We start from the raw sequence: 25,243 nt of genomic DNA, 5'->3' as shown, positions 1-25,243 counted from the left end.
TTAATACCCTATACTCGAATTCAATACTTTTTAATGTATCAGTTTTTTTACTGCGACCCCTGCGAGTGCTCTAAATGATGCTATTTAATAATTTCCTCGCAATGCTATTACATTTTAAAATGAAATTCTAATGTCATTTGACAATTTTATTAGAGAATATTCAGTCATACAAGAAAGATCATGAAATAATCTATGGTTACAGGACATATTAGCTGATATGATTGGTCTCGATACCAGGCCATAAACTCCCAAAAATAGTAATAGCTGATATGACAAGAACTTCATGGTGCAGGCCAAGAAAGGAAAAAAAAGAACATCATGACACATTATCAAAATGTCAATTGTCACATGGTAAATAATGTAACATTTTTGAAACCACATGTTTTTATGTTGAATAATTGTGGAATTTTATTAAACTGATATTTGTCATATGTGAATTCCATAAAGCAAAGAAATACATTCTAATAAAATGGTGCGTCACAACAATCAGCTTCCAAATAATTTAACTCAGTTACAAAATTTGGTTAAGAGAGATCCAGATTCCTATAAAGATGAATTTCGACAACAACTGGCTCATTTCGAAACAACTTTGGAAATATTTAACCTGAATCCTACGCAGTATAGTAAGAAATTGGATGAGCAAGCAATGTTCTTAGCACAGGTTACTCAGTGTTATCAAAATGATATGAAGACATTCCCACAAAAGATTGTTGACATTTTGAAAACGCATAATACTGTTCTTCACAATGATATGAGGCTAGCCTTATGTAAATGCCTCATCCTCTTGAGAAATAAAAATTTTGTAAGTGCATTTGACTTATTGGAAATATTTTTCTTCCTAATTAAGTGCCAAGATAAAAATCTTAGGGAATATTTAAAAACTCATATAATTACAGACATCAAAAATATGAATATGAAGCATAAAGATATGAAATTAAATTCAACCCTACAGAATTTTATTTTTACTATGTTGCGAGATACAAATGTGAAAACTTCCAAGTTGGCAGTTGATATATTGATTGAATTATACCATAAAAATATTTGGAATGATCATAAAACTGTTAACATAATTGCTGACATTGGATGCTTTTCAAAGGTTACTAAAGTTATGGTAGCTTCCCTGAAATTTTTTTTGAGTCGAGAGGAAGAGGAAAAGCCAGATTCAGATAGTGAAGATGAAGTAGACCCAAGAGATACAATGATATCAAATAAATTTAACAAGAAAACCCGGAAACGTGAAAAAATGGTAGATAAAGTTAAGAAGATTGCAAAGAAAATTAAAAAGAGGAAAGAGAAAGCACCTATTTTTAATTTTTCTGCACTTCACCTCATAAACAATCCTCAAGGATTTGCTGAAAAATTATTTAAACAAGTAGAAGCTTCTAATGACCGATTTGAGGTAAAGTTAATGACTTTGGATGTTATATCAAGGCTGATTGGTTTACACAATCTATTTTTGTTTAACTATTATCCTTTTATTGCACGATTATTAATGCCACATCAAAGAGAAGTCACAAGGATACTACAATTTGCCGCTCAGTCTGCTCATGAGCTGGTACCTCCAGAGGTTATTGAACCTGTTATGAAGTCTATTGCAAATAATTTTATTACTGAAAGAAATTCTACAGATGTAATGGCAGTAGGATTAAATGCTGTTAGAGAAATCTGTGCTCGTTGCCCTTTGGCTGTTACTGAAGACCTTCTTCAAGATTTAGTACAGTATAAAACCTACAAAGAAAAATCTGTTATGATGGCAGCCAGATCGTTAATTCAACTTTACAGGCAATCAATGCCAAAGATGCTTCATAAAAAAGATAGGGGAAGACCCTCGGAAGCGTCTTTAGATCTCAAGACAAAGCAATATGGAGAAATGGACATAAAGGATTATGTACCAGGATCAGAAGTCTTATTAGAAAAAGTAGATATAACAGAAAATGCTAAAAAAGGTGTCAAAAAACTTAGAAAGAAAGTTGCTGAATCTGATGACGAATGGGTTGATGTTGCTTCTTCAGATTCAGAAATTAATATTTCTGATAGTGATGAGAGTGAATCTGAAACTGAAGAAGAAGAGGTAGAAGAGAATAATGATGATCCTAGTAAAAAAAATGTTGAAACTACTCCACCAACTGTTGAGAATCGTAAAATTTTAAAAGCTAAACGGAAGCTAACTCCAGAAGAAATACAGGAAAAGATTAAAACAGCACGTGAAGTTGCCATGGATAAAATATTCTCGGATGAAGATTTTAAAAGAATTGAAGCTGCTCAAATTAAAAAGCATATAACAGGAGTAAAACGGAAGTCAGTTGCTGTAGAAGAAGAGGAAGAATCCTCTGAATTAGTAAAACTCGCTGACATTGAAAATATTTACAAGAAACGAAAGCATGATAAAAATGCGCGGCTAGAAAGTGTGCTTAAAGGTCGTGAGGAGAGGGAAAAGTTCGGTTATAAAGACAGAAGGAAAAATGCAAACTGTTCTAAAACAAATAGAGAAAAGCGTAAAACAAAGTCATATCAGATGGTTAAACATAAAGCAAGAGGGAAAATAAAGAGGTCTTTCAAGGAAAAGCAAGTCGCATTCAGGAATTATTTGATTAAGCAGAAGAAAATGATGTAATTAGACCATTTGTGTTATCAATAATAAATAACTGATATTAATATAAATTCTGTTATTTTATATTTATAGTTAAGATTTTCATAGATTGGAACAGGAAAAGATAGGCAGACTTTCCCTTGTACAATGCATGCATAACAATACTTTTAATTATAATTCATGTCTTTGCCTTCAAGTTATACATTATATATCTTTAAACTTATTTGCAACAATCTATATTATATAGTTTAAAATGAATACAATAAAGGCTTTATCATAATTAGTTAATGTACTAAATATATTACATCTGTTAGGCACGAAAAAGATAATCATTAGTAGGTATCTTTCTAACAAAAGAAGCCTCTGTTTCTTAAGCTGACAGTGTGTATACTGTATATACTATATATTTATCTGTGCAAACTGAAGACCTATGCGAATTTCATGTAATTTTTTAATTTCATTTCTATGGTCTAAACTCTACAGTTTCAAAACCACAACACTACTGTCATAACCATATTACTGTCAACGGGTGTTACTGTGCTTTATCGTCATCCTTGTCATTAGTCTTTCAACTATCAAGCATAAATTAACATTATACTCTTGAAAGGAAGTACAAATAATAAATTTAATAAACGTGTTTAAAGTATCTTTGTAAAACTTTGTAAAGCATTTGATAATAGAATTTAGAATGTGGTTTTAAGGAGACGTAATTAATTTTATGTTTAAAACAACATATTCAATATTATCCAATATCGTGTATTCAACTATTATATACAGCCTAATTTCATAGAGTGTATCACATATTTGTTAAAATGTTAAAACCGAAAGCGTTGACACAAGTGCTTAGTCAAGCAAATACAGGAGGTGTAGAAAATACATTGTAACTATCAAAACCAGTTTTAATGATTTTTGATAAATTTCATAATTTTGACAATTTTACTCTTAACTTTCAGGCTTTTGACACATCAAGGTGCACTCCTAGCATATTCAGGTTACAATGATAAGGATGCAAGAGTAACAGCTGCTATTGCAAGTAATGTCTGGTCTGCATATGAGAAACAAGGGAAAAATGTTTTTAAAGAAGATAAATTACATTTAATTCTTGTAGACTGTCAGAATGGAAAGATTGCTGTTACCCAAGTAGCTAATTTATTACTTTGCTTGTATTCGAAGGAAACTGTTGGATTTGGTATTTTGAAAGAAAAAATTAATGCAATTGCACAATATTTAGAAGGACCCTTAAAACAAGTAGCTAGTTCTTAACATAATTTTTTAATAATTATCATATGTATATAAGCATTATATTACTATATTTTGTTATTATAATAAATGACACACTGTTAATTTATGACTTTATTGATATTTAAAAAACTGACTTAAGTTTGGTAAATTTTTTAACAAGATTTAACATGTATTAAGTCATACATATAAAGGTATGTAAGATTTTATGTATAAAAGGTCTTCTTTAATTTACTTGGGTAACTAGAGGCACCTGGTAGGGTGTACAGTATTGCACACATATTATTGTATTGGTCGGTAAAATTTTGTGCATGAACTCTTGCACAACCTGCTACACTGCTGATTTCTAGTGTTACAGCAATTGGCACATCTACTTCTAGAATTTCAATAGTTTGTATCCCAACATTGAATATCCTGAGATAGCCATGGACCACCTGTTCCACTTCAATATACACCTCGAGCTGAGAGCTGATCAAATCTGTGAAGCTGCACAACATTGCATTGCTTGTTTTGATATAGCTACAAAGCTATCTCAAAATAAAATAAAAAACCAGTGGTCTACAACCTTTGTCTTGGTATTAATTATATTATCCACCTGTTACATAATTTATAAAAGGCAAATTAGCCTGGTCCTGACAAGCTATCATTACACAATGTTTTCTGTAACATATAGGCCAGTGTTCACAGGAGTTGTTGTGGTGTACAGACGAGGTTTCTAACCCCGAAACTCCCACCACACCTTTTTCTAGGACTGATACAAGACGACAGCACTCAACTCAGCGGCCTTGCTTGCAGGGATACTACCACTGGACCTTCGCGTTAAGGAGGCCGCGGCATACCTCACGCTTTAGGGCCCCGCACGTCACACATGACAAGACAATAGAGAAGCGACTGCCATATACTGAGACTGCCAGAAGACTTAAAATAACTTACAAAAAACTGGACGACCCTTAAGAAATCGGTAACTTTTCTATGACAAACTTACATATTTATAGACGGGAGCAAAACGTCCGTGGGAGTGGGGCTGGCAAGTGGCTAGACGGGACCGAGACTAGAAATAAAAAAGGTGAGGCTGGCACTGTACTGTTCAGGGTAGTAGGCGGAGCTAGCCGCACTGAGGGACGCAGTGACATATTTGACGAGGCGGCGGAGGCGGAATGCGGCTGTGCTCTCGTCGACTCGCTCTTCACTGTATGCCATCGTGGGTGGACGCTTTCTTGATCCCCGAGATTCCCCAGAACCTGAAAGAGTGCCATGAAAATGGGATAAAAATTGAACTCTTAAGGTGAAGTTGGCACACCGGGAAACAAGAGAGCAGACGCTCTCGCGGGGATGAGGTCGGGAAGACTAAGATGCAATAGGGTACGATACGTAACCGCTTTCCTACTGCGATGACTGACATGACTCAAGCGAGCGCTATGTGGGGGGTTGAAACTCCCACAGTCACAAACGGATTTTTTTAAGATGCAAACGCGGCATACAAACAAATGAAGACGAGGTGTTTCACACCTCACATGGCGGAAATCCTGCGGGCTAGTATTTACACAGACTCAAACTCAAGTCAAGCCCCGCACTTGAAACTTTGTCGAACGAACTGTCATTTTCATACAAATTTAGTTTTTGACTTTCTTCATATACTACTGTTAAAGCATCCTTGACTAAGCCACCTGGCATATTAACTAAGGCATCAGGTGCGTTCTGGAGCTCGAGACTGGCATGAGGATATTCCCGGATCGGCTATCCGACATGCTGCTTGAGTACAGCAACATGTCGGATTGCAGCTGGAAAAATTCTAGTGTAAAATTGTCAAATATCTCACTAACATATTAATTAGAACGAGAGTTAACGCGGGTAGCGCCGGGCAGCGGGCTCCGACTTATCCATAAATTAAGAATGAGGATATTTTCGGAGTAGTTGTCACCCGGGCCCGGTGGGAGACGCCAACCCTTTAAGTCCCTTTTTAGGAAAGGGAAGACTTCGACACTCCCCTCCTGGTTATATATCTGCCTGATTGCGTGCCTGATAAGCTAGTGATGTAGGGGTCTCTGTTAAAAAAAAGCAAAACCTAGGTCTGTGACTTTCGTAAATAAAAATCCTATACATTTTTAATGTATAGGAGTCAGACTTTAGTCTCGTTTCTGCATCTTACCCGAAAAATCTAATTAGATTAACAACTTTGCCCTAGTTTTAGGAAAAAGCGGTTGCGGGTACTAGTATAGCTGGTACTTATTTTATGAAGAAGAAATAATAGTATCTAATAATAAATATATAAATGTTTTTGTTAACATTTTACGGCAACGAAACCTTGTTTTATGTAAAATTGTAAACATCACAGACTTAGCAAAGTAATTTGACAAAATGTCAATTGTAACTTTTGTTGACATAATATCAATCACAAAAAAATGTATTTTGGTCTATAGGTCTCGTTACCAGGCCATAAAATAAAATAAAAATTGGTTTGATTTTTTTAATCGAGCTTGGTAAATAGTTATCGGCAGTCGGCACATATTTTCCGCGTCTGAAATCGAATAGTTTAGTAAAACTCCTACAAGTTAAAGGAAGTATATGTTATAATCGCGCAGTGCGCCAAAGTGAAGTAATTCGTAGCCCGTACTTGGCAGTGAGGTCTATCAATCTTAAAGTACAATACTACTCGATAAACTACTTGTAACAAAAACCCGTTTATGTATACATACTACGGCAAATTAGATCTGTATAATGTGGTTCCTTACTTCAAACAGCGAGAGTAGACTTATTTACGTTAATGAAAATAAAAATGTCACGATAGGCCGCAGCATTGATGCTCAGAATAGTAATTTTGCAGTTCCTGATGATCCCTCACTAAGTAGGAAGCATGCAACGCTGTCTGTCAAGGACGGTGAACTTGTCCTTCGCGATCTAGGATCAAAGTATGGAACCTATATCAATAATAATATTGAGAAAGTGGTCAGCGAGGTTGACCATATATTAAATTCTGGTGATGTTGTAAAATTTGGCAAAATGAACTGTATCTGGAAAGTAAATCAGCTTCATTTCATAACATGCACCTCCACTCTAAAGGGGGAAAATCTTCAAACTTTAAAAGTACATATTATGAAGCTAGGGGGCGAATTAAAAAGTAACTGGGATGACACATGTTACTATTTAACTATGCCTGCAATAACATTAACAATAAAAGTTGTGTTGGCATTAGTGCAAGGCTCACATATTGTGACTACAGAATATTGGAAGAAGTGCCTTGAAGCTGTGAATACAAATGGGCCTTTACCAAGTCCAAACGACTTTGTGCCTCAAATTGTAGAAACTACATTAAATAAAGAAATTGTTTCATTTTTACCCAATGATCAGAGACATCAACTTTTTGGTGGAAAAAGCTTTGTTTTTTTCTCAAAGAGACAGATGGAAATGTATGAAGTGGTATTGTTGAAAAGTTCTGCTAAACCTCTTTTATTAAGTGAATGTAAAATGTCAAAGTCAGGTCTATGTGAACCAAATGTTATTGTTATACAGTATAATATAACATCAACTTCTCAAGAAAGTCAGGCTCAAAAAGAACAAATAAATAATATTGTTGGATTTTTAAAAAACAAGGGCAAAAGATTAATACCAGATCCTGAAATTGGTTTGGCAATTCTTTACTGTTCCACTAAAAAGTATTGTAATCCTGATTTTAATTTTACATCGGAAGTTATTAAGCATGCACCTGGTGGTGCTGTTAAAAGTAATAAAATTTTAGCACCAGAGACACAAGAATCAACACAAAATTCTCATAAGAAAGAAAATGTTGTAATTAATGAAAGTTTAAATTCTAAAAATGACACTGTTTTTGAAATTTCAAAAAGAAAAAGGAAGTTAAGTGTTGAAAATGATGACAACATCAGTAATAAAAAAATTCATGCTCATAGTGTTTCATCATGTGATGGAAAAAAAAGGGTAGCAGAGGAAGACTTAAGCAACAGTTCCAAAAAAATTGCATTAAATAGTAATGATGATGATGATGATGGAATCTTCAACTTTGTTACCAATGAAACAAACAAGAATACAGATAAAAAGTTAAATTTGGCCAAACCATCTAAAAGAAAAATGGCAAGTGAAGATGATGATGATGATGACCCATTCAATTTTGTGGAAAAAAAGAAACCCTGTACAGAAACTAATTTAATTAATGAAAAGGAATTGATATCCGAGACTAATATTGTTAAAGTAGACAATGTTAAGGTGGAGGAAATGCGGGGCACTAAATTACAAGAATTAATGGAAAGAAACTCTAACCTTGTTAACACAAGGACTATAAAGAAGGAGGATATATCAGATTTGGATGAAAAGTTTCATAAAATTGATATTGGCAGTACTACAATTATTGTAAGGAATGACCTAATCATAAAAAGAGAACCTATTGAAATAAAACCAATTGTGGGTGAAGTTAAAAATTTCAAGAAGTTCAAAAAAGTTTGGCCTCCCAAAATGCAAGTGTCTATTATTTCTTAGATATCTTTCTTGATATATAACCGTTAGTTAAATGCATACAATTTATTAAGATTTATAGTTTATTATCTTACAATAAAGTAATGAATATTCTATTCACTTTCATTATCACTAGATTCATCCATTTCTTCATCTTGAGTGTCATCTTTGTTGTCTCTGAAAAAAAAATCATACATATATCTTAAGATTTGATTATGACACAGAAGGTTATTATCAACATATTTTAATAATTTGCAATGCAGCAGATAATAGATATTAACTATATTTTTAAAAAATTGGATACTATCAACCATTGCATGATTATTATGTGAATTTATCTCGTAAAAATAAAATTATAATATCCTTAAGTTTTTGATTATTTAATAAACCACTATATAGAGATACATAAAAGTTATAAGTGTGTTACCTACACTAAAATTAACAGCTCAGGCTTTTGTAACCTGACTGCATTATGTTTAGGGTTAAAAAGATTAGTGGGACTAGTGTCTCACAAAAGCATATAAAATAATCTTTTTAATTTTGTAAATTATAAAATAGAAACATACTCTGTTCTTGGTAATTTTTCCTTTTTAAGTTTTACATGGGTACTTCCACCCGGGGCAATCTTAACAATAGCCCCTGGTATTGTTGAAAGTTCATCTTCATATTCTCTGAATTCTTTTGGAACATGTTTCTTAATTTTGGGCGGTGCAATTAGATTAGAGGGTCCTGTAAAAACATTTAATTATTTCCATTAAATTATGTTACCTTCATAACAGTTAATTGTTAAAACTGGTCCATTAAATCCATTTATTTTCAATAATTTATATTGAAAATAAATGGATTTAAGGTATTAAATTCCGTATATTTAATGTTTATGAAATAAAGTTTAAATATACCATTAGTAAATCTTACCTAAATTTATTATCTAACTTAAAATAAAATATAACAAACATTCACTAGTACTGTTCATGAAATATTTAGGAACTTACTCAGTGTCATATATATAGGTAGAGAAAGTGACAGTGGTAATTTAAGACAAAGAGATCTTATATTTGGTTCTCCTCCAGGATATCTTTCTGCTAATTGCTTAATAATAGCTAGTATATTTTCCTTTATGTGTGCTTGAGGCATTCCAGTGTGTCCAACTACCAAATTTGATATAGCACCTTCATTCAATCTTAACATAACAGTACGTAATCCTACATCAATATCCTTTTTTAAATCTTTCTTTTCATTAATGTTTACTGGGATAAGCATGTTATGTTTTTTGAAAAACATATTTCCTAAATGGTGGGATACATGATTTAAAACTCTTGTATCAACCATAATAAAGTCATGTTGTGTCATGAGTCTTCTTCTTAATTCAAACTGATCATATTCTACTCGTAACTGTCGCATGGGTAGTATGGTTTTCACCTGAAACATATTACAAATAAATTAAACTAAACTTGTCTAGTTTATAACAGTACCATCAAGTTCTCAAACAATTAGATAAACACCTTGTAATTATTAAAATAATAGAACAGTCAGTCTTGATCACTGCTTTTTGAAAGTTAGATATTTAAATATTACTATACATACACTGGTAACTCCAGCTTTTCTCAAAAGATCTTCCCAATGTTCAATAGTAGGTTCATGGTCCGGTTTCTTTCCTTTTTTCAAATCTGGTGTTATTAAACATATTTCTCCTGTTGAAGCAGCTGTACTGTGAGGAAGGACACTAAAAAAAATTAGGTATTAATTTATTTAAAGAAAACCCTGTAAATATTTCTAAAATACATCCTTAACCATGTATTTAAGATACATACACCACATCTACAGTACACCTCTTAAAACACTAAATAAATATAGTAATATTAGTATGCTACCCATTTTTTTAATAGCATGCAATTTGTTTTGTTATATTCGTTTTCTTACATATAGAAGCATTGTCCTTGTTGTGTACTTACAACTTTATATTTCCTGTAGAGTTTTGAATTTTTATGCAACGGATTTGCAAGAATATTGGATTTTCATCACCAAAAATCATATTTTTTGTGTTGTAATTTTCTGTTAACTTACTAAGAGCATTTAAAGATAAATCTAATAAATTTTCATTAATAGCTTTGGAAGGATATATGTATTTGACTTTCTTCTTTGTAGAGCTCACAATCGACGTTTCTTTTAATTTATTTTTCACATTATTCGATTTAACATGCTCCTTACTAGTACTGGTTTTCTTAAATGGTTTTTTCGATTTAATTTTGATACCTGGAACTTTTTGCTTCTCAAGAAGTTTTGGTTTTACTGCAACCATTGTGAAAAAATATAGTAATCACTAACACTTAATTTTATGTCTGAGATAGATTTAATTATAAGCATCAAACGTGGGTATAGTTAAATTTTATAACCAACAAATTAAAACAGTACACAGCCCAATACTGCAGTCTACACGTGACAAATGACAAAGCGAAAGTGTGTCAGATAACTTGTGGTAAATGTCAACCTGAAGCTTGAGTTGTCTAAGCTAATATAATTTACATCAACTTTGTCAAAATACGTCTCAAGAACGTAGACATATAGGTTGTAGGTACATGTAGGTACACATACATAATGAATAGCTTTATGGACACCACTGATTACTAATTACTTGTATCTACATATTGGGTGTTTTTCTAAAATATCAGCAAATTGAAATAAATATCTACAGATATTATTATTAAATTATAAGTACTTTGTCATTAAATCCATGTAAGCTTGAGGAATGTTTAGTTTGGGTTGGATTTAGTTGGAAATACGTCGCCTGAATATGATGATAATGATTATGTAGGTGTCTCGGAGGCCATGATTGGAAGTTATCCAATTAATTTTAACTGCAGGAGTTGCGCTTTTTATTATTTTGAGTATTGTATTGAAATTCGTTAAACAAAACGTACATTTATACTATAATTATTGGAATAATTATTATAATATTTCAAACATATGAAACGAATCACAAACCGCTAGTTGAATGTAGATTTTGACAGAAATTACACTGACAGATTCAATCCGTTACTTTCAAGTTTACGTGAATGTGTTTCTGCGTTTTTTTTTTATTTCATTTATTTGGAAACATGGCTATAGTTTATAATCGAGGTAATTGTTTTATAGCATTATTTGTTAACTTACATTAATATTTATCGACATGTAAACAAGATCTTGGTTAAGTTAGGTCCGCATTTATGACAACATCGATTCAGTCAACCTCAACTGATGTTTACTAGTCTGGGGGTGGTAGTAAGGCTAGAACCCTTAGAGTGGTGTTCCGTAGGTGTGGAGTGGAAAAAGCCGGAGCTCCTTGTACGCAAGGGTGGAGGGGCTGCATTTCCCGTAGCGCCGGAGCAGTCCAAAAAACTTATTATTATCTATTGTTAGGTTAGGTTAGATTTTTTTAAATAACTGTTTCCGGGGCGTGGAAGTGGTTGGGATTGAACCTTACCCCTCCTCCAACCCCCCCCCACTCGCAATTCGCGTATTTATAAAGTTTTACCTTTAATTTATTGCAAAAGCCCTATTTTTGCATTTATTTTATTGATACTCGATTGGTAGGAATATTCCGTACGTCGGTTGACATTTGTTTTTGATAACATCATAAAAACAGAATAAGATTTACCTATAGTCACCGGTTTTTAGACTAAAATAAATAAAAATAAAATAAGCATTTATTACTTAGTGTAGTGTATTTTCATTATTTCATTTTGTAAGGATTCGGTCAAAGCCCATTTTTTGGCACTAATATGGTAGAATACGTGTTGTAAACCTTTATTTTAAGTCTCATGGGCACGTGATCGTCCTTCATTAGCTCACTAAGAGACCAAAACCTTTTCCATGCCCAATATACATCTCCAATTGTCACGCTATTTATAATAAATTCACATGTCCGATACATCACATATAATTTAAAAATAATATTAGGAGCTCAAAACAAGGTATTTGATTAATAGGCAACATTCTCTATTTGATCAGCTTCAGCTAATATATCCAAAATATTGTCACTGGAACGTACAGAAAGGCTAGTAAAATAATAATTGAATAAAACATTATCTGAAAACAACAGCAAACAGGCGCAGTTAAGCCTTGAGCAGCTCTCGACGATTTCTGTATGAAGTACACAGTTGACATTTTTATTTTCGTTTGTATTTACCCACTCTGAAAATGGTTTCAACGCGCATCCGCTATTGTAAACATTTGTTAAATAACTTGAAACGCCTTCATTAGGTAATAGGTGTCCGGACAGCACCGAACGTTACCAGAGTTTAAGGAAGAAATAACTGTAATTAAGATTTGAACACGTCTTCAATATTTTTATATACATGTTACCAAAAGTACTTTTGTAATATCTACTCGTCGCCAAAAAATACAGTAGTAATAATTTTATATCTTTATAGCTATTTTATTGATTCAAATTTCAAATAGATTGCCATATTGAGGTCCACTGAAAATCAGTGCTTTTGGCAAGGCCCGTTTTAAGTAAGTATGTTTATACGATCTAAATTATGTGACTATAATCCATACGGACATTAACAAAACATACAACATGTCGACGTCAACCACTGGTGCCATCGAGTTGGCCAGTCAGTTCGAATGAAGCAATCCGCCCTTTAGATTAGGCGAACAGACTGGACGATTTTTCGTTTAAACCAAGAACCAGTTTTACGACAGCGAAAATAGTAATAATATTCCAGAAGAAACTAGACCCTGGCAAATAGTACAATACACACGGTAAGGCTACAACTCTCCCTTTTTGCGCCGCTTAAAAAATTCAGTTCCTCAAATACGAATCTCAAGCTGTTTGCGTCAGCTTTACATCTAAATGGAATAAACTATTATTCAACCATATATCAAATGCATACTTTTGATTAAGCAAACACTTTCTGGCTCTATGTAACTTTAGTTTAGCTATCCTATCTCTTAAGTTGGACCAGACTGCTCACGGTGTGCCAATTTAATTTAAAATCTGTTAAGTAGTTTAGGAGTCCATCGCGGACAAACATCGTGACAGGAGATTTATATATATTAAGATAAACGTTATTATTATGACAAAAGATAATAAGTTCTACTTGAACAACATACACTTTTTGCTATTTCCTGAGTTTCTCAATTAAATAAGCTCAATGATTTAAAAAAATATGTTTTTTAAATTGTCAGATAAGGCGAATCCCTCCAGATAATCGTCAGATTTTGAGCCAGCACGTCTAGGAGATAATGAACCATATCTATCTTAATCTGACGCGCTTAAGTATTTCAAAATGGCCATTTTTTGCACATTCTAATAATAGCCGCATCACATCCAAATCATCGGATTAGAGCTTTTTTCATGTTTCACTTAACATCCCCTTAGAAAATCTTACGCGCTTGACACACGTCGAAAAAAAACATATTCATAATTATCTGATGGTTATTTTTTTTACTAAGCTGATCCTTGACGGGCGTCCATATATATTGGGCTCATATTTGGTGGAGGTATTTCACTAGGTACAAGGTATCCTCCTGTATATTAATCTGCTACGCTGTAGAAAATCCTGAAATCCCCGCTTGGGCTCCCCTACTACTACTTGCTTAATAGATTGACAAATGATAATGTAACAGATACAGAAATATAATGCCCAATCCTAAAATAGTTATAGCAGAACTGATTTCTTTTTTTTAAATTTATTTTATAATGCAAGATTTAAGAACATAAATAAAAGTGTTAGAACTAATATAACTATTGCTACTAAACTGAACAATGTATTTTACTAGATATAATAAAAAACAGTTACCAATGTTATAAATAAAATGATATTTGAAGCCTGAACCTTTCTGCATGTCTAATTTTTTTATATAAAGGAACCACGAAGATATCTCTATTTTATGAATGTCTATCCCAAGCTTTAGATAGAGTAGGTGATAGGGGGAGTTTCAATTGTGATTATGGATAATAACAGCTTTATAATCTCCGTGTTAGATGAGAAGCAATGACGAAGTGCGAGCCTGGAAGATTAATTATTCCAGCAGTGACTTAACAGTCACACGTTCGCTCTCTGATGAATGAATGCTGTAATCATTCCGTTGCTAATGAAATTAAAAAAAGACTTTTATCTTTAATATCTTGAAAATTCCATTAACACAAATATTATTCCCGTATTAAGAGCGTACACAAAAAATGAATACCTTTAAGTATATGTTTGGGCCTATTTTTTATTGTAATTTAAGTATTTTGTTTTTATACATACAAGAATATAATAAATATTAAATACAATAGACCCATGAAACCACTTTCATGGGTCTATTTAGTATAAATTTAACTTGTGAAATGATATTCTAGCGACACGTGTATAGGAAATTTTCGCATTCACTGTTTTCATTTTAGTATTAGGAAAAAGTATTAAATTACTTCCACAATATAAAGACTCTTTGCGCTAATTGCTTATAAAATTAACATATCTAAGTACCTCTAATTAAAAAGTAAATATACAGAAATCATAAAATTAATAAAGTATAATTTTTATATTAACTTTTACATTATGGCTTTATAAAGGCAGGGAATTAATTGCAGCCGATCGCAACGACTCTTTTCACTGTTTGTTTTGACAATTTCGTGTTATTCATGACGGGGTCATGCCGTTTCGGATAATGAGTGCTCGTACTGGCTTTAAAGAGTGGAAAATAATTGCTCTTTAGACGAGAAAATTAATAGCACATTTAACATTTCGGCTGCTTAAACTCAAAATCCTCTCATATTGTCTCAATGGAGAAGTTGTATATCACTACAGTTTATAAAAATATATTATGTTTCCAGCTTAGTTACTTTAACAAATGCTTGAAGTCCACAACATCTTAACAATTAGATAAATATAAATTATTTTAAAATATTCCACTATGCTCAAACTCAAACTCAAAATATCTTTAATCATATAGGTAAACAAGTACACTGAACGTCAAAAAGAAGTTAAATTAATTGTAAATTTACATTTACTACCAGTTAGCAAGCCAAGTGCGTAGAGCGGGTAAGAAGAACTGGCGAGAAACTTTCCGCCACTCTTTTTCATCGTCAAGTATTGAGTCATACAAATTGTTTGAACTGGAGCAAACAATCCCAATGATTAAGATCATTTAAGTATTCGTCATTATTAGTATCACTCATGAGTAAAGTGGTATTTTTTGATTAATTTAAACTGCTTCACAGCTAACTTAAACATATAATTTCGTATTTTATTAACGCGAATTTCGCCCATTTGAAAAAACTTACACATTTTTATTGCAGATTAAAATACCTCGGATTAAGTTCAGCTCGCAAAATTACTGGACAGGTATAAAATTATACGGTAATAAATTAACGGGTTTTATATTCATTATTTTAAGTTGTAGTTCTAAGTATCTAGTTACTGAACGAAAGCTCCTTTAAAACTCGAAAAAAGTCAGATGAAAATCAAATCACCTTCATGATTAAAATCCATACATTCAACACATACACACATAAGTAGATTTGTAATAAAATACAAGTCAAGTCAATGTAAGTGAAGAAAACGATGGAAATAGTTTATGAAATTTATATTTCAGCTACTTGAATTGAAATATGGTAAATAGTTTGAATGAAATTGAAATTGAATAGGCCATAATGATTCCTATAAGACTCAGTGGCAGTATCATTGCTTGTGGCGGCGTCCATGCGTCGGGTTGTCTCTCTCCCTAGAATATGGCAAGGGGGCCGATGGCTGGCCATGCGTCATACTCGTGAACGGGTGCTCCTTGTGGTGAACGGTCGTACTTCGGTGTAATGGTTGCAACTCCTTACAAACGTTGTGTAATACAAAAGAACTTGGTGATTAAAAAGAGTGGCGGAGAGTTTATTGCCATCGTCCGTTCTACGCCTTTGATTTAAGAATAGGCAGTAAATGTAAAATTAGAAGTTTTTTTTTTGACGTTGTGTTTGTCGACATAAGTGTACATTGTGTTACCTATATAAATAAATGATTTTTGAATTGACTTGTACATTGCGTTAACTGTATGAATGATTTTGAATTTTTGTTTATAAAAAACCTAACTAATAATAGCCAACTTCAAGAGTAAAACTAATTTATATCCGTGTTTAAATTTGTTTGACATAGATTTGCGGTAATCGCCCCATTTTTTCCAAACTCGTTTAATGAGGTCCTTAAAGCTCTCTTGAATAGGGATAAAGTGTTGTCGTAATCAAACTGCAATGAAATCACGAATGAAAGCAAGCGTGGTAGATTAATTAATTATATATATCCATATCCACTTATATCGATGTCAAATGTTTTGCTTGTTAGCGCAATTAAACTCGATTTTATTTGATACGCAAATATCGCTCGGATTACAATTTTGCAAACGTAACAACATAAAATTTATGTTCCCTCCTAATGTCTGTTATGGAATATATTTTTTAGCTGAGTTTATTTTCAGTAACTTTGTTTTTTCCGAGAAAATTATAAAGTATCCTATATTTAATTTCGAGTTTAAGACCTGGCAATTTGTGCACTACGACTTAAATGACGTAGTTTAATAATTTTCAGAGTTAAGAGTTGAAAATCTAATTAACAGCAAGTTGAATTTAATAAAATTGAAAAATTATGTTGTTAAAGTTTGATAGTGGATTCTTAATTAAACGGCGTTCTGTTCTTTCGAAGTACGTATATAAACACGACACTTATTAACAACAGACTACACCTCACCGGCGGGAAACCTCATGAATAATTATTAAGCTTCGTAGGCGGTTTTGATGGTCCACTAAATCTTCTTTGTGGACCTTTTACAGTTTTCAATTCATTAACAGAAGTTTTTATATTGTTTATACACGCCGCATTATTTTAATAGGTTGATAGTAATGTTTGTAGAGCAATACAGCATGTTGTAAAACATAAGTTATTTTTAAAGGATCAAGACATATTATTCCTTTCAAAGTTGTTTTAAATAGAGCGGAAATATATAATGCATCATTTTCTAGGGCTATTTGATTGCAAGTTCTGTGTCTTACAATCAATTATTTCGTGAATCGAATCTATGATTATCGGGTATACGCCCTGCATTACGTTACGAAGGCGGTTGTGAAGATGATACTCATATTTACAATTTCATTTCGTACCTAAAATTTATGTCTTTGTTTGGCTGAATGCGCTTATTTCGGGAGTTAGCCAAATTAGTTTTTTATAGTTGGGTTGTGTGTTTACGAAATAGGCATATATAACGCTACGACCAAATTTACGTTAGAGAAACCACGGGTATAACTCATAACTCGGGCATTTGAATAAGATATTGATTTTACCAAGTGCATAGGTTTACCTAGTGTGAGATATTCCTGTCACACTCAGCTTTCGTGGTCCAAAATGTAATTTAAGATATCATAAATTAAGTTCTATAAGTTATGCGGTCTTAAATGTAGATTAAGATTTATGGTTACTAATAAACGTCATTGAGTAGTGTTGGCCTAGTGGCTTCAGCGCGTGACTCTTTCCTGAGGTCGTAGGTTCTATCCCCGGCTGTTCACCAATGGACTTTCTGTCTATGTGCGCATTTAATATTCACTGTAACGAAAGGAAATGATCGTAAAGCATGCTGTAGACTGAAACAGTCTACTTTCCTATTAGATTGACAAATGATCAGATCAGATACAGATGAAGAAATCTGGGGACCAGATCTAATAAGGTAGTAGTGCCACTGAATTACTTCATCATGGGTTAGTTGCTATAACTTTTCACGTTTATTTTTGTAATGGAAAAAAAATCAATGGCTATTTGTGGTTGTCCTTTTGCGAATAAGGGGACAGATTTCTCGTAACTACAGTCATGTTGACTAGGTCTCTTAACAACTAGGCTCTTTGTCGTGATTATAAAACCTATTTTAGATTATTTATTAGTGACTATATAAACCAAATCGTAATAATACATACTATTAAAAGTTGGCTTAAATTTTTTAGGAACCCAGAACCAGAACGCTTTTCTAAGCAATGTTGCTGACACCAGTTTAAAATATTATTAAAAATAGTACACATTTAATATATATAACTGATAAGACAGTATTAGACAGGCAAATAATTATTTACATGTATATGTATACATTAATTGTTTTATCATCAAAGAATTGACAAGAGTTTTAAGTGACCAAAATAAAAAATCTAAATCTACGAGATTGTATTTTTTTAATTTTTATTAAAAGTGTGAACATGATATCAAAAGAGCGGTGTTAACCCGGTAACTGGCCAATAAACGATTTTATAATTATTACCCATCTCAAATCAACAAGGACAAGGAATGAACGCGTCATCGCATGAGTTTTTTTAATATAAAATTAAAATTAGTAATGTATTATGTTAACATAGCTTTTACACATGAAGAAAACACTTTTTAAACGGAATAATATCCAAATTAAAACCCCAAGACAAACAATCCGCGAAAATAGAGGACACCGTGATTTCTGCAAAAACCCGTCATCTTTTAGTCGATATCAACTCCGGGGAAATAAATACAGATAACACAACTTTCTCTACAGCTGTGATACTTTTGACATTCAACACCTTTTGTCTTCAGTCACCGTGACCACGCACGCTGTAAAGCACGCGAAACGTCGGAAAAATTTAAATTTAAAATTATTTAAATAGTTATAAGTTTATAATAATAATAATATAAGCTTCAATCAGTTTAAATAGTGTTTTCTCAATATAAAATACTTTGCAAGATAATGACTTTTGACGACTAATTTTTCGTAACAAATCATTATTTCTAACACGTTCAGCTAATATTCACCCGTTGACTATTTCTTTCAAATTGTATACTATCTGAAAGCTTGTATATTCGAGGCGCACGAGAAATTATTTAATTTATTTATTTCATCCTGTGAAGCCTTTCACATGAAAGTTGTAGGGTGCAGGTAAAGTCGATACTTGGATGATATTTTAGAATCCAATTATAATGAGTAAATATATAACAAGAATTTTAAAAATCTAACTTAGTATATAGATTTGACTTAGATATTGAAGAGGTATATATCTAAGGAATATTCTTTTATTTTAGTTATTTAATTAAACCTTGAATTATGATTTTTGTATCTTTTTCTTGATAATTCGTCTTAAAAGATAAATAGGTGATCGTCTATGGCTAACAGACGCAAGCTTCCCTAATTTACATTTTAGAGACGCTGGTTTCCTTATAATAAGAAAAGTCTATATGTATAAGCGGCGAAATTACGTTGGAGCTAGCCACTGAAATTTTCTTTAAAGTCAAAGTCTAAATCATTTATTCATATGGGTAATACAATCTACACTTAACAACTTAAAACATATTAAAGCCTGACTTCTGGCGCTTAGATGCGTCCGTTTGTTTATTTACACTTCTTTGCGTTAACGGAATAATAAGGCTTACTGGAGCGGGCATCCTTATCACATATAAGCGATGTCTGCTAGAGAACCCTGTAAATTTTGTCAGGTGTATCAGCAAGTAAGTGATAGGGTAACATGATAGTAGGGTGTTAATTGGTTCTTAGATAGGATATCTCTTAATGTATGAAATTTCCGTAAATCCATGTAATTGATTGTATTGTGAATATTATTTTGTTTAGTTCTTGAATGAATTTAATACATATAACCCAGGGCTGCTGGGTGTTGCGTTCGATTTCGGCGAAGATAATATTTTTTCTATTTCAATTCAGAATTGGAGACATTGGAGATATATTATTCATTATTCAAACGCCACCACCTTTCAGTTAGTAGTAGTATATTTTAGTAGATATTTCCTATATCGATTGTTGGTTAAAATGGTTTTACAGATAAAAGAACCAACCAAATATCATTTCAGCGAAGATATTGTTATAATTTATTTTATCGTTATCAATTATTTATGAGTTATCATGTAAGATCATGATTACCCCTACGTTGTGTTATATGTTGTACGTCGTGTTATAATATATTTATAGATCATTGTTGTTGTTATTTAAAGATCTGTGATATGGAACATATAATCGAGAAATGGAACATATATTTTGATAGATTACCACAGGATATTACCTTACCTCATACGTCACTACATGGTACCTGTACAATAAAAAAATATTTTTCTGGACAAGCTTTTTAAGAGAGAAAAGCATATAAAACCAAAACTAAATTTCCGACGAATTCAACCTCCTTTTTAGGTAATGTTTGTTTATAAAAGTACACGTGAATTATTAATCTAGGTTGTAATGACAATATAAAGCATTAAAGTCTTTAAATGAACGAGATAACTAACACTACTTATAGTTTTGCTAAGAATTAAGACACGGGAAACTAATTTCGGCTTACTGTATTATTGCAATACCTTCTATCTATCTATAGAGGCTAAAGTGCCACGAGTTTCATAAAAGTTTCTCATAGTCTATAACAAGTTAATAACTACGTGACCGAAGTTGTATCCTGCCATATGACACTCTTTGGAATAGAGCCATTTTGTGCAAAAAAGCGACCTTTCACTTATGAAGTTTTCGCTAATTGCTACTGTCTTGGACGGTTATTAATAGAGATGTTGTGTTAAAAGTTTGGCATCTGTCGTATACTTAGTAATGTACTTGTTGAGAAAGTAAACATTTAGAAATGACAGTACCAGAAATTTACTCAAGCTATTATACGTAGTTGGTCCAAAAGTTCTGTCACTGGCACATTATTTTTAAATTTCGAACATGATTTTATAACAAAATTATTGCAATATATTTTTGAATGTTTGACTATTGTTTTAAAACATTAAAACAATCACTTTCTGTATTTGTTCACGATGGAGTGGACATTGAAAGAAAACCGAATAGCTGTTATTGCGTTGCACCGCTGTGGGCACTCACCGAGTACGATTTTTAAGTTGCTCAAAAATTAGAATATAACGCTTAGGTTTGTGTACCGTACTATTGACAGGTACAATGAAGTCTCCAGTGTTGAGAACAAGAAAAGAACTGGCCGGCCACGCTCCGCAAGAACACCAGCAGTAATCAAAGCTATCAAGGCGCGGATAGCATGAAATCCAGTCCGAAAACAGGAGTCGATGACTTTGCAGATGGGTGCTAGAAGGAAAACAGTAAAAAAGGTTTTGAATGAAGATCTTGGTCTACGAGCATATTAAAAAGAGAGGGCACTTACTTAATTCTCGTCTAAAAGCAATAAGGCTTAAGAAATCGCGAGTGTTAAAGCGGTACGCGAAAAGCCGACACCGTGATATCCTCTTTACGAACGAAAAAATGTTCGATATGGATATGTACAAAAAACAGAATGATAGAGTGTACGCTAGGAGTTTTGAAGAAGCTGGAAATAAAGTTCTGAGGGTGCAACATGGACATCATCCATCATCAGTAACGGTCCGGTTCTCCCAACCGGTCCCAACCTGTCCTATTACGGACCAAGTGAGGTTTATTTTTGAGAAAAGGGGTTCAAAACTAGTGCAAAAGTGTACAAGCTTTCGGATCGGTTTGTCAAAGAACTGCCCAGCACGCTATTTCCGAGATATCACTCTGTGTTCCAGCAGGACTCTGCGCCTGCACACAAAATCACGACCACTCAAGCCTGGTTTGAGCGTCAAACATCAATTTAATTAGACATGAGGATTGGCCTTCCTCCAGTCCGGACCTTAATCTATATGACTATAAAATTTGGCAGGAGAGGAAGTTCTGTGATAAACCCCGTAAAAATTTGGAGGGTCTAAAGTCCTCTTTAAAAAAAGCAGTCACTGAAATCGACATGAATATGGTGCGTCCTGCGATAGACGACTGGCCGCGGTGTTCAAGTGCCTGTATTAAAAACAAGGGAGGTAATAATGAAACAAATTATGCTATGAATAATGTACTATAAATAGATATATCACTCATTAAAAACTGATCAGTACGATTGTTTTTATCATTATTTCCATTAAAGACAGAACTTTGGGACCGACTACGTAAACTTATGTGTGGCACTGTTTTTGAATATAACAATAATATTTTCGATTTTCCATATTTGCCATGGTTAAATAGCAAACATCGTAAGATTCTAACGCTATCACACGTTATTACAAACTTCCTAAAAATTTAACTTATAAATTTAATTTTTCGATAGATTAAATTAATCAAAGACAACCCGTCAAAGGTAAAGTAAGATTATACATTTTGTCAGTGTTTAATGTTGCAATATAAATGAAATTTATATTCATCCTATCAACGAAATTACTCATTTTAGTCTAAATAGAACATTCATAAACATACATAAGTATAGGAATATAATATGTTATGAAATGCCTTAAGTATCGTATTGGTCCCAGTTTTCCACTCACCATAAGCAATAACTGCCATTATCCGAGCTCCTTAAACATTTTTCCTGTTTGTGGTTTATTCGATAAGTGCTGATTATTTCAGTCCTCCAACAAAATAAAAGGAAAAAAGTTTAAGAAGTACTAAGGTTTCTTTTTACAAATATTTGGAACTTATACTACTATGTTAACTATCAAACGTTGGTGAGTAAAAAAACACCATAATACATTTAAATTTAATTTGTTGCAATAGGTTTTTTAAACATTTTGTGTCTAATCTTTATTTGACATAGCGATCATTTATGGGGTCCAGTCCTATGGGGTTGGCATACTTTAATCGTAATACAATAATCACTTTATATATGTATGTCAATGTGTCAGAAAAAGATACACAAACTAGTATAAGGCGATGGAGAGTTTTTTTAGTTTTATTATATTGCGATATAATATGTTTACCTTTACGAAAAACTCCTTTTCTGGTGGTGGCACTAGTAGTCCAAGCATCATCATTCTTACTCATTAACTTCCAACAGTTGTTTATGTAACCACGACGCCTCTCTCATGGATGTCACAACTTGCTCGAAAGAAAAACTCAACATTGAAGTCAAAACCGCAATAAACCATGGCGTTTGTTTTCTCTCACTTTATACTCCCTCTTTAATAAATTATCGTAGGGATAAATTATTAGACTACATAGCTTAATTCTCTGCCGGATTATTTACAATCTGCCTCATGCTGGAATGCGATATCATGAGCGCGCAGTTCTATAATTATTTGTTTAGTCTATTCAAAGATCTTGAAGTACACAACGTAGACTGCTTACTACTTTAGATGCTATAGTTCTAAAGTGCTTACATAGCTAATACACTTTTAGACCTGCACTTAAAATATCGTAAGTGGTATTTCCTAGAAGTTGTCTTGTATTTATTTTCTTTTTAGTCATATTCTTTGAATGTTCTCGCTAGTACAGGAGCGGGTTTACATTTTGATTCGTTAAAATTGTTTAAGGTGTATTTTTGTATACTGTGTTGTTTTGAGTTTTAACACTCGAGCTTAGAAACGTACTACAGTAGTCAACGTTATAAAAGGCCCAATAACCTTTCATAAACGGTTTCTTTAGTATATTTTACTGTATGCTGAATCACTTACTTATCGGTACTAAATAACTTCTCGTACGGGTTAATAATGGAACCATGATGACCAATATAGAATATTTGAATATATTTTATCCATACATATGCGTAACCAAAGCCGCGCTCGACAGCTATGTACATGTGATTGCATAATTCACTAGTACCGATTTATAATAAAGTTGTTTACACTGTTATTTTCCGCAGCTTACGGTATAATTATGGAAATTAATTTGCGAATGAAATTTCCTGTTTCATACGAATGAATTATTATTGTTTATTTATAAGCAGGTTTGCTCACCGCATATAATAAACATTGAATATACCGTGTCTGTGGCATGTATAATGTATAATACGAAGGTTCTAGATTTCACCGGAAAAACAATTGATTCAGACTTTTCTTTTCCCTTTTCATCAGATGTTACTAACTACTAGTACTAATTTAAATCAGAGGAAATACAACTGAATTCAGCATATCTCCAAAACGATTCTTTTTATTTTATAATTATTAAGGTACATTTATTAACCGTGACCAAAAACGATTTCGCTATCAATATACCAATCGCAACTTTCTATAAAATAGTTACCGAATGCATTTTTTATTGAAAATTCGATTTACGTAATTGGATATTAAAACTGGTCCAAAAGAGAATACAATTATACAATTGAACGAAATAAGACAGGCTGGAAAACTCATTACAAGTCGATTATTTTTTCAGATAAGAACATAAAAAAGTTTTCTAGTTCTATTTGCTCCCAAATAACTGGCGTTTGCTATTCCATAAAATAAGCAAGAAGTGTTAAAGATAAAAATTAATACTTTCTTCTTGAAACAATAAAGGCCATAAGTCTATTAAAAAACTAAATACAATTCACGTAAAATACTATTACATTATTATTATCTACCCAGAAACAGCTTCAGCAGAAGGAGCTCATTCGTTAAGAATTATAGACGAGCATCTCATCATAAATACCATAAATACGGCAAGTACATGACGCCTAGTAAAAATACTTATATGTTAATCTCATAATTAAACTGACGAAACTTCGTGAGAACCGGGCTACAATGGTCAGTGTTTGTAAGCCTTGATGATACGTTTGTCTTACACAAAATACCCAAACGTATATGGTTAACAGAATACTTGAATGCTGCGATTGATTGAGGAGTTGATCGGTGAATATTGATAGAGTTGTGGCTGGTGATATGTTTGTACGTGATCTGAGATAGGAATCAGATAAGCTGTAATGTCCATAATGCTCACTCCGCCGCTGAATTTCGCTCGCAATTCACATGAATAATAAATGTATTTTGTTCAGCCTCGTCCTCGCCGTCTGTATATTCCAATTCTTTTTTACTATTTTATAGTGTCTCTCGTTCTTACATATTTGACCACGTTGCAGCTTGCCAATGCATATGGAAGATGTGAAGCTCTTATAAATAATTTATTTGCGCATAAACTATCATCTAACAAAACTTTGTCATTATGTCTATATACGTTTCCTGTGTTAATTAGGTTTATAAGTAATATATTTCAAATTTAAATAGATCAATTAATCGGTAAATT

General features: G+C 32.7%; 4 protein-coding genes across 4 annotated transcripts; 3 read left to right on the top strand and 1 right to left on the bottom strand.

Annotated features, from left to right (window-relative positions):
• Positions 1-335: 335 nt before the first annotated feature.
• Positions 336-2,642, top strand: LOC123717390 (protein SDA1 homolog). The gene has a single exon (XM_045673360.1). It carries the CDS (start codon positions 470-472, stop codon positions 2,612-2,614), a length of 2,145 nt encoding a protein of 714 aa, XP_045529316.1. The 5' UTR covers positions 336-469; the 3' UTR covers positions 2,615-2,642.
• Positions 2,643-3,168: 526 nt separating this feature from the next.
• Positions 3,169-3,928, top strand: LOC123717215 (ragulator complex protein LAMTOR2 homolog). The gene is made up of 2 exons (XM_045673102.1): positions 3,169-3,470; positions 3,544-3,928. Exons 1-2 carry the CDS (start codon positions 3,403-3,405, stop codon positions 3,851-3,853), a joined length of 378 nt encoding a protein of 125 aa, XP_045529058.1. The 5' UTR covers positions 3,169-3,402; the 3' UTR covers positions 3,854-3,928.
• A 2,331-nt stretch (positions 3,929-6,259) lies between these two features.
• Positions 6,260-8,407, top strand: LOC123717291 (nibrin). The gene has a single exon (XM_045673206.1). The coding sequence runs from the start codon at positions 6,548-6,550 to the stop codon at positions 8,315-8,317; it is 1,770 nt and encodes a 589-aa protein (XP_045529162.1). The 5' UTR covers positions 6,260-6,547; the 3' UTR covers positions 8,318-8,407.
• On the bottom strand, positions 8,345-10,740 carry LOC123717292 (ribosomal L1 domain-containing protein CG13096). Its single transcript, XM_045673208.1, has 5 exons — positions 10,246-10,740; positions 9,878-10,016; positions 9,286-9,712; positions 8,860-9,022; positions 8,345-8,470 (listed from the first exon to the last, which is right to left on the bottom strand). The coding sequence occupies exons 1-5, from the start codon at positions 10,590-10,592 to the stop codon at positions 8,407-8,409; spliced, it is 1,140 nt and encodes a 379-aa protein (XP_045529164.1). The 5' UTR covers positions 10,593-10,740; the 3' UTR covers positions 8,345-8,406.
• Between the last annotated feature and the right edge of the window lie 14,503 nt (positions 10,741-25,243).

Source organism: Pieris brassicae, chromosome 12 (genome assembly GCF_905147105.1).
Source record: "Pieris brassicae chromosome 12, ilPieBrab1.1, whole genome shotgun sequence".
Taxonomy (NCBI): Eukaryota; Metazoa; Arthropoda; class Insecta; order Lepidoptera; family Pieridae; genus Pieris; species Pieris brassicae.
The sequence above is the reverse complement of the archived record's forward strand: the minus strand, read 5'-3'. Positions and strand labels throughout refer to the sequence as shown.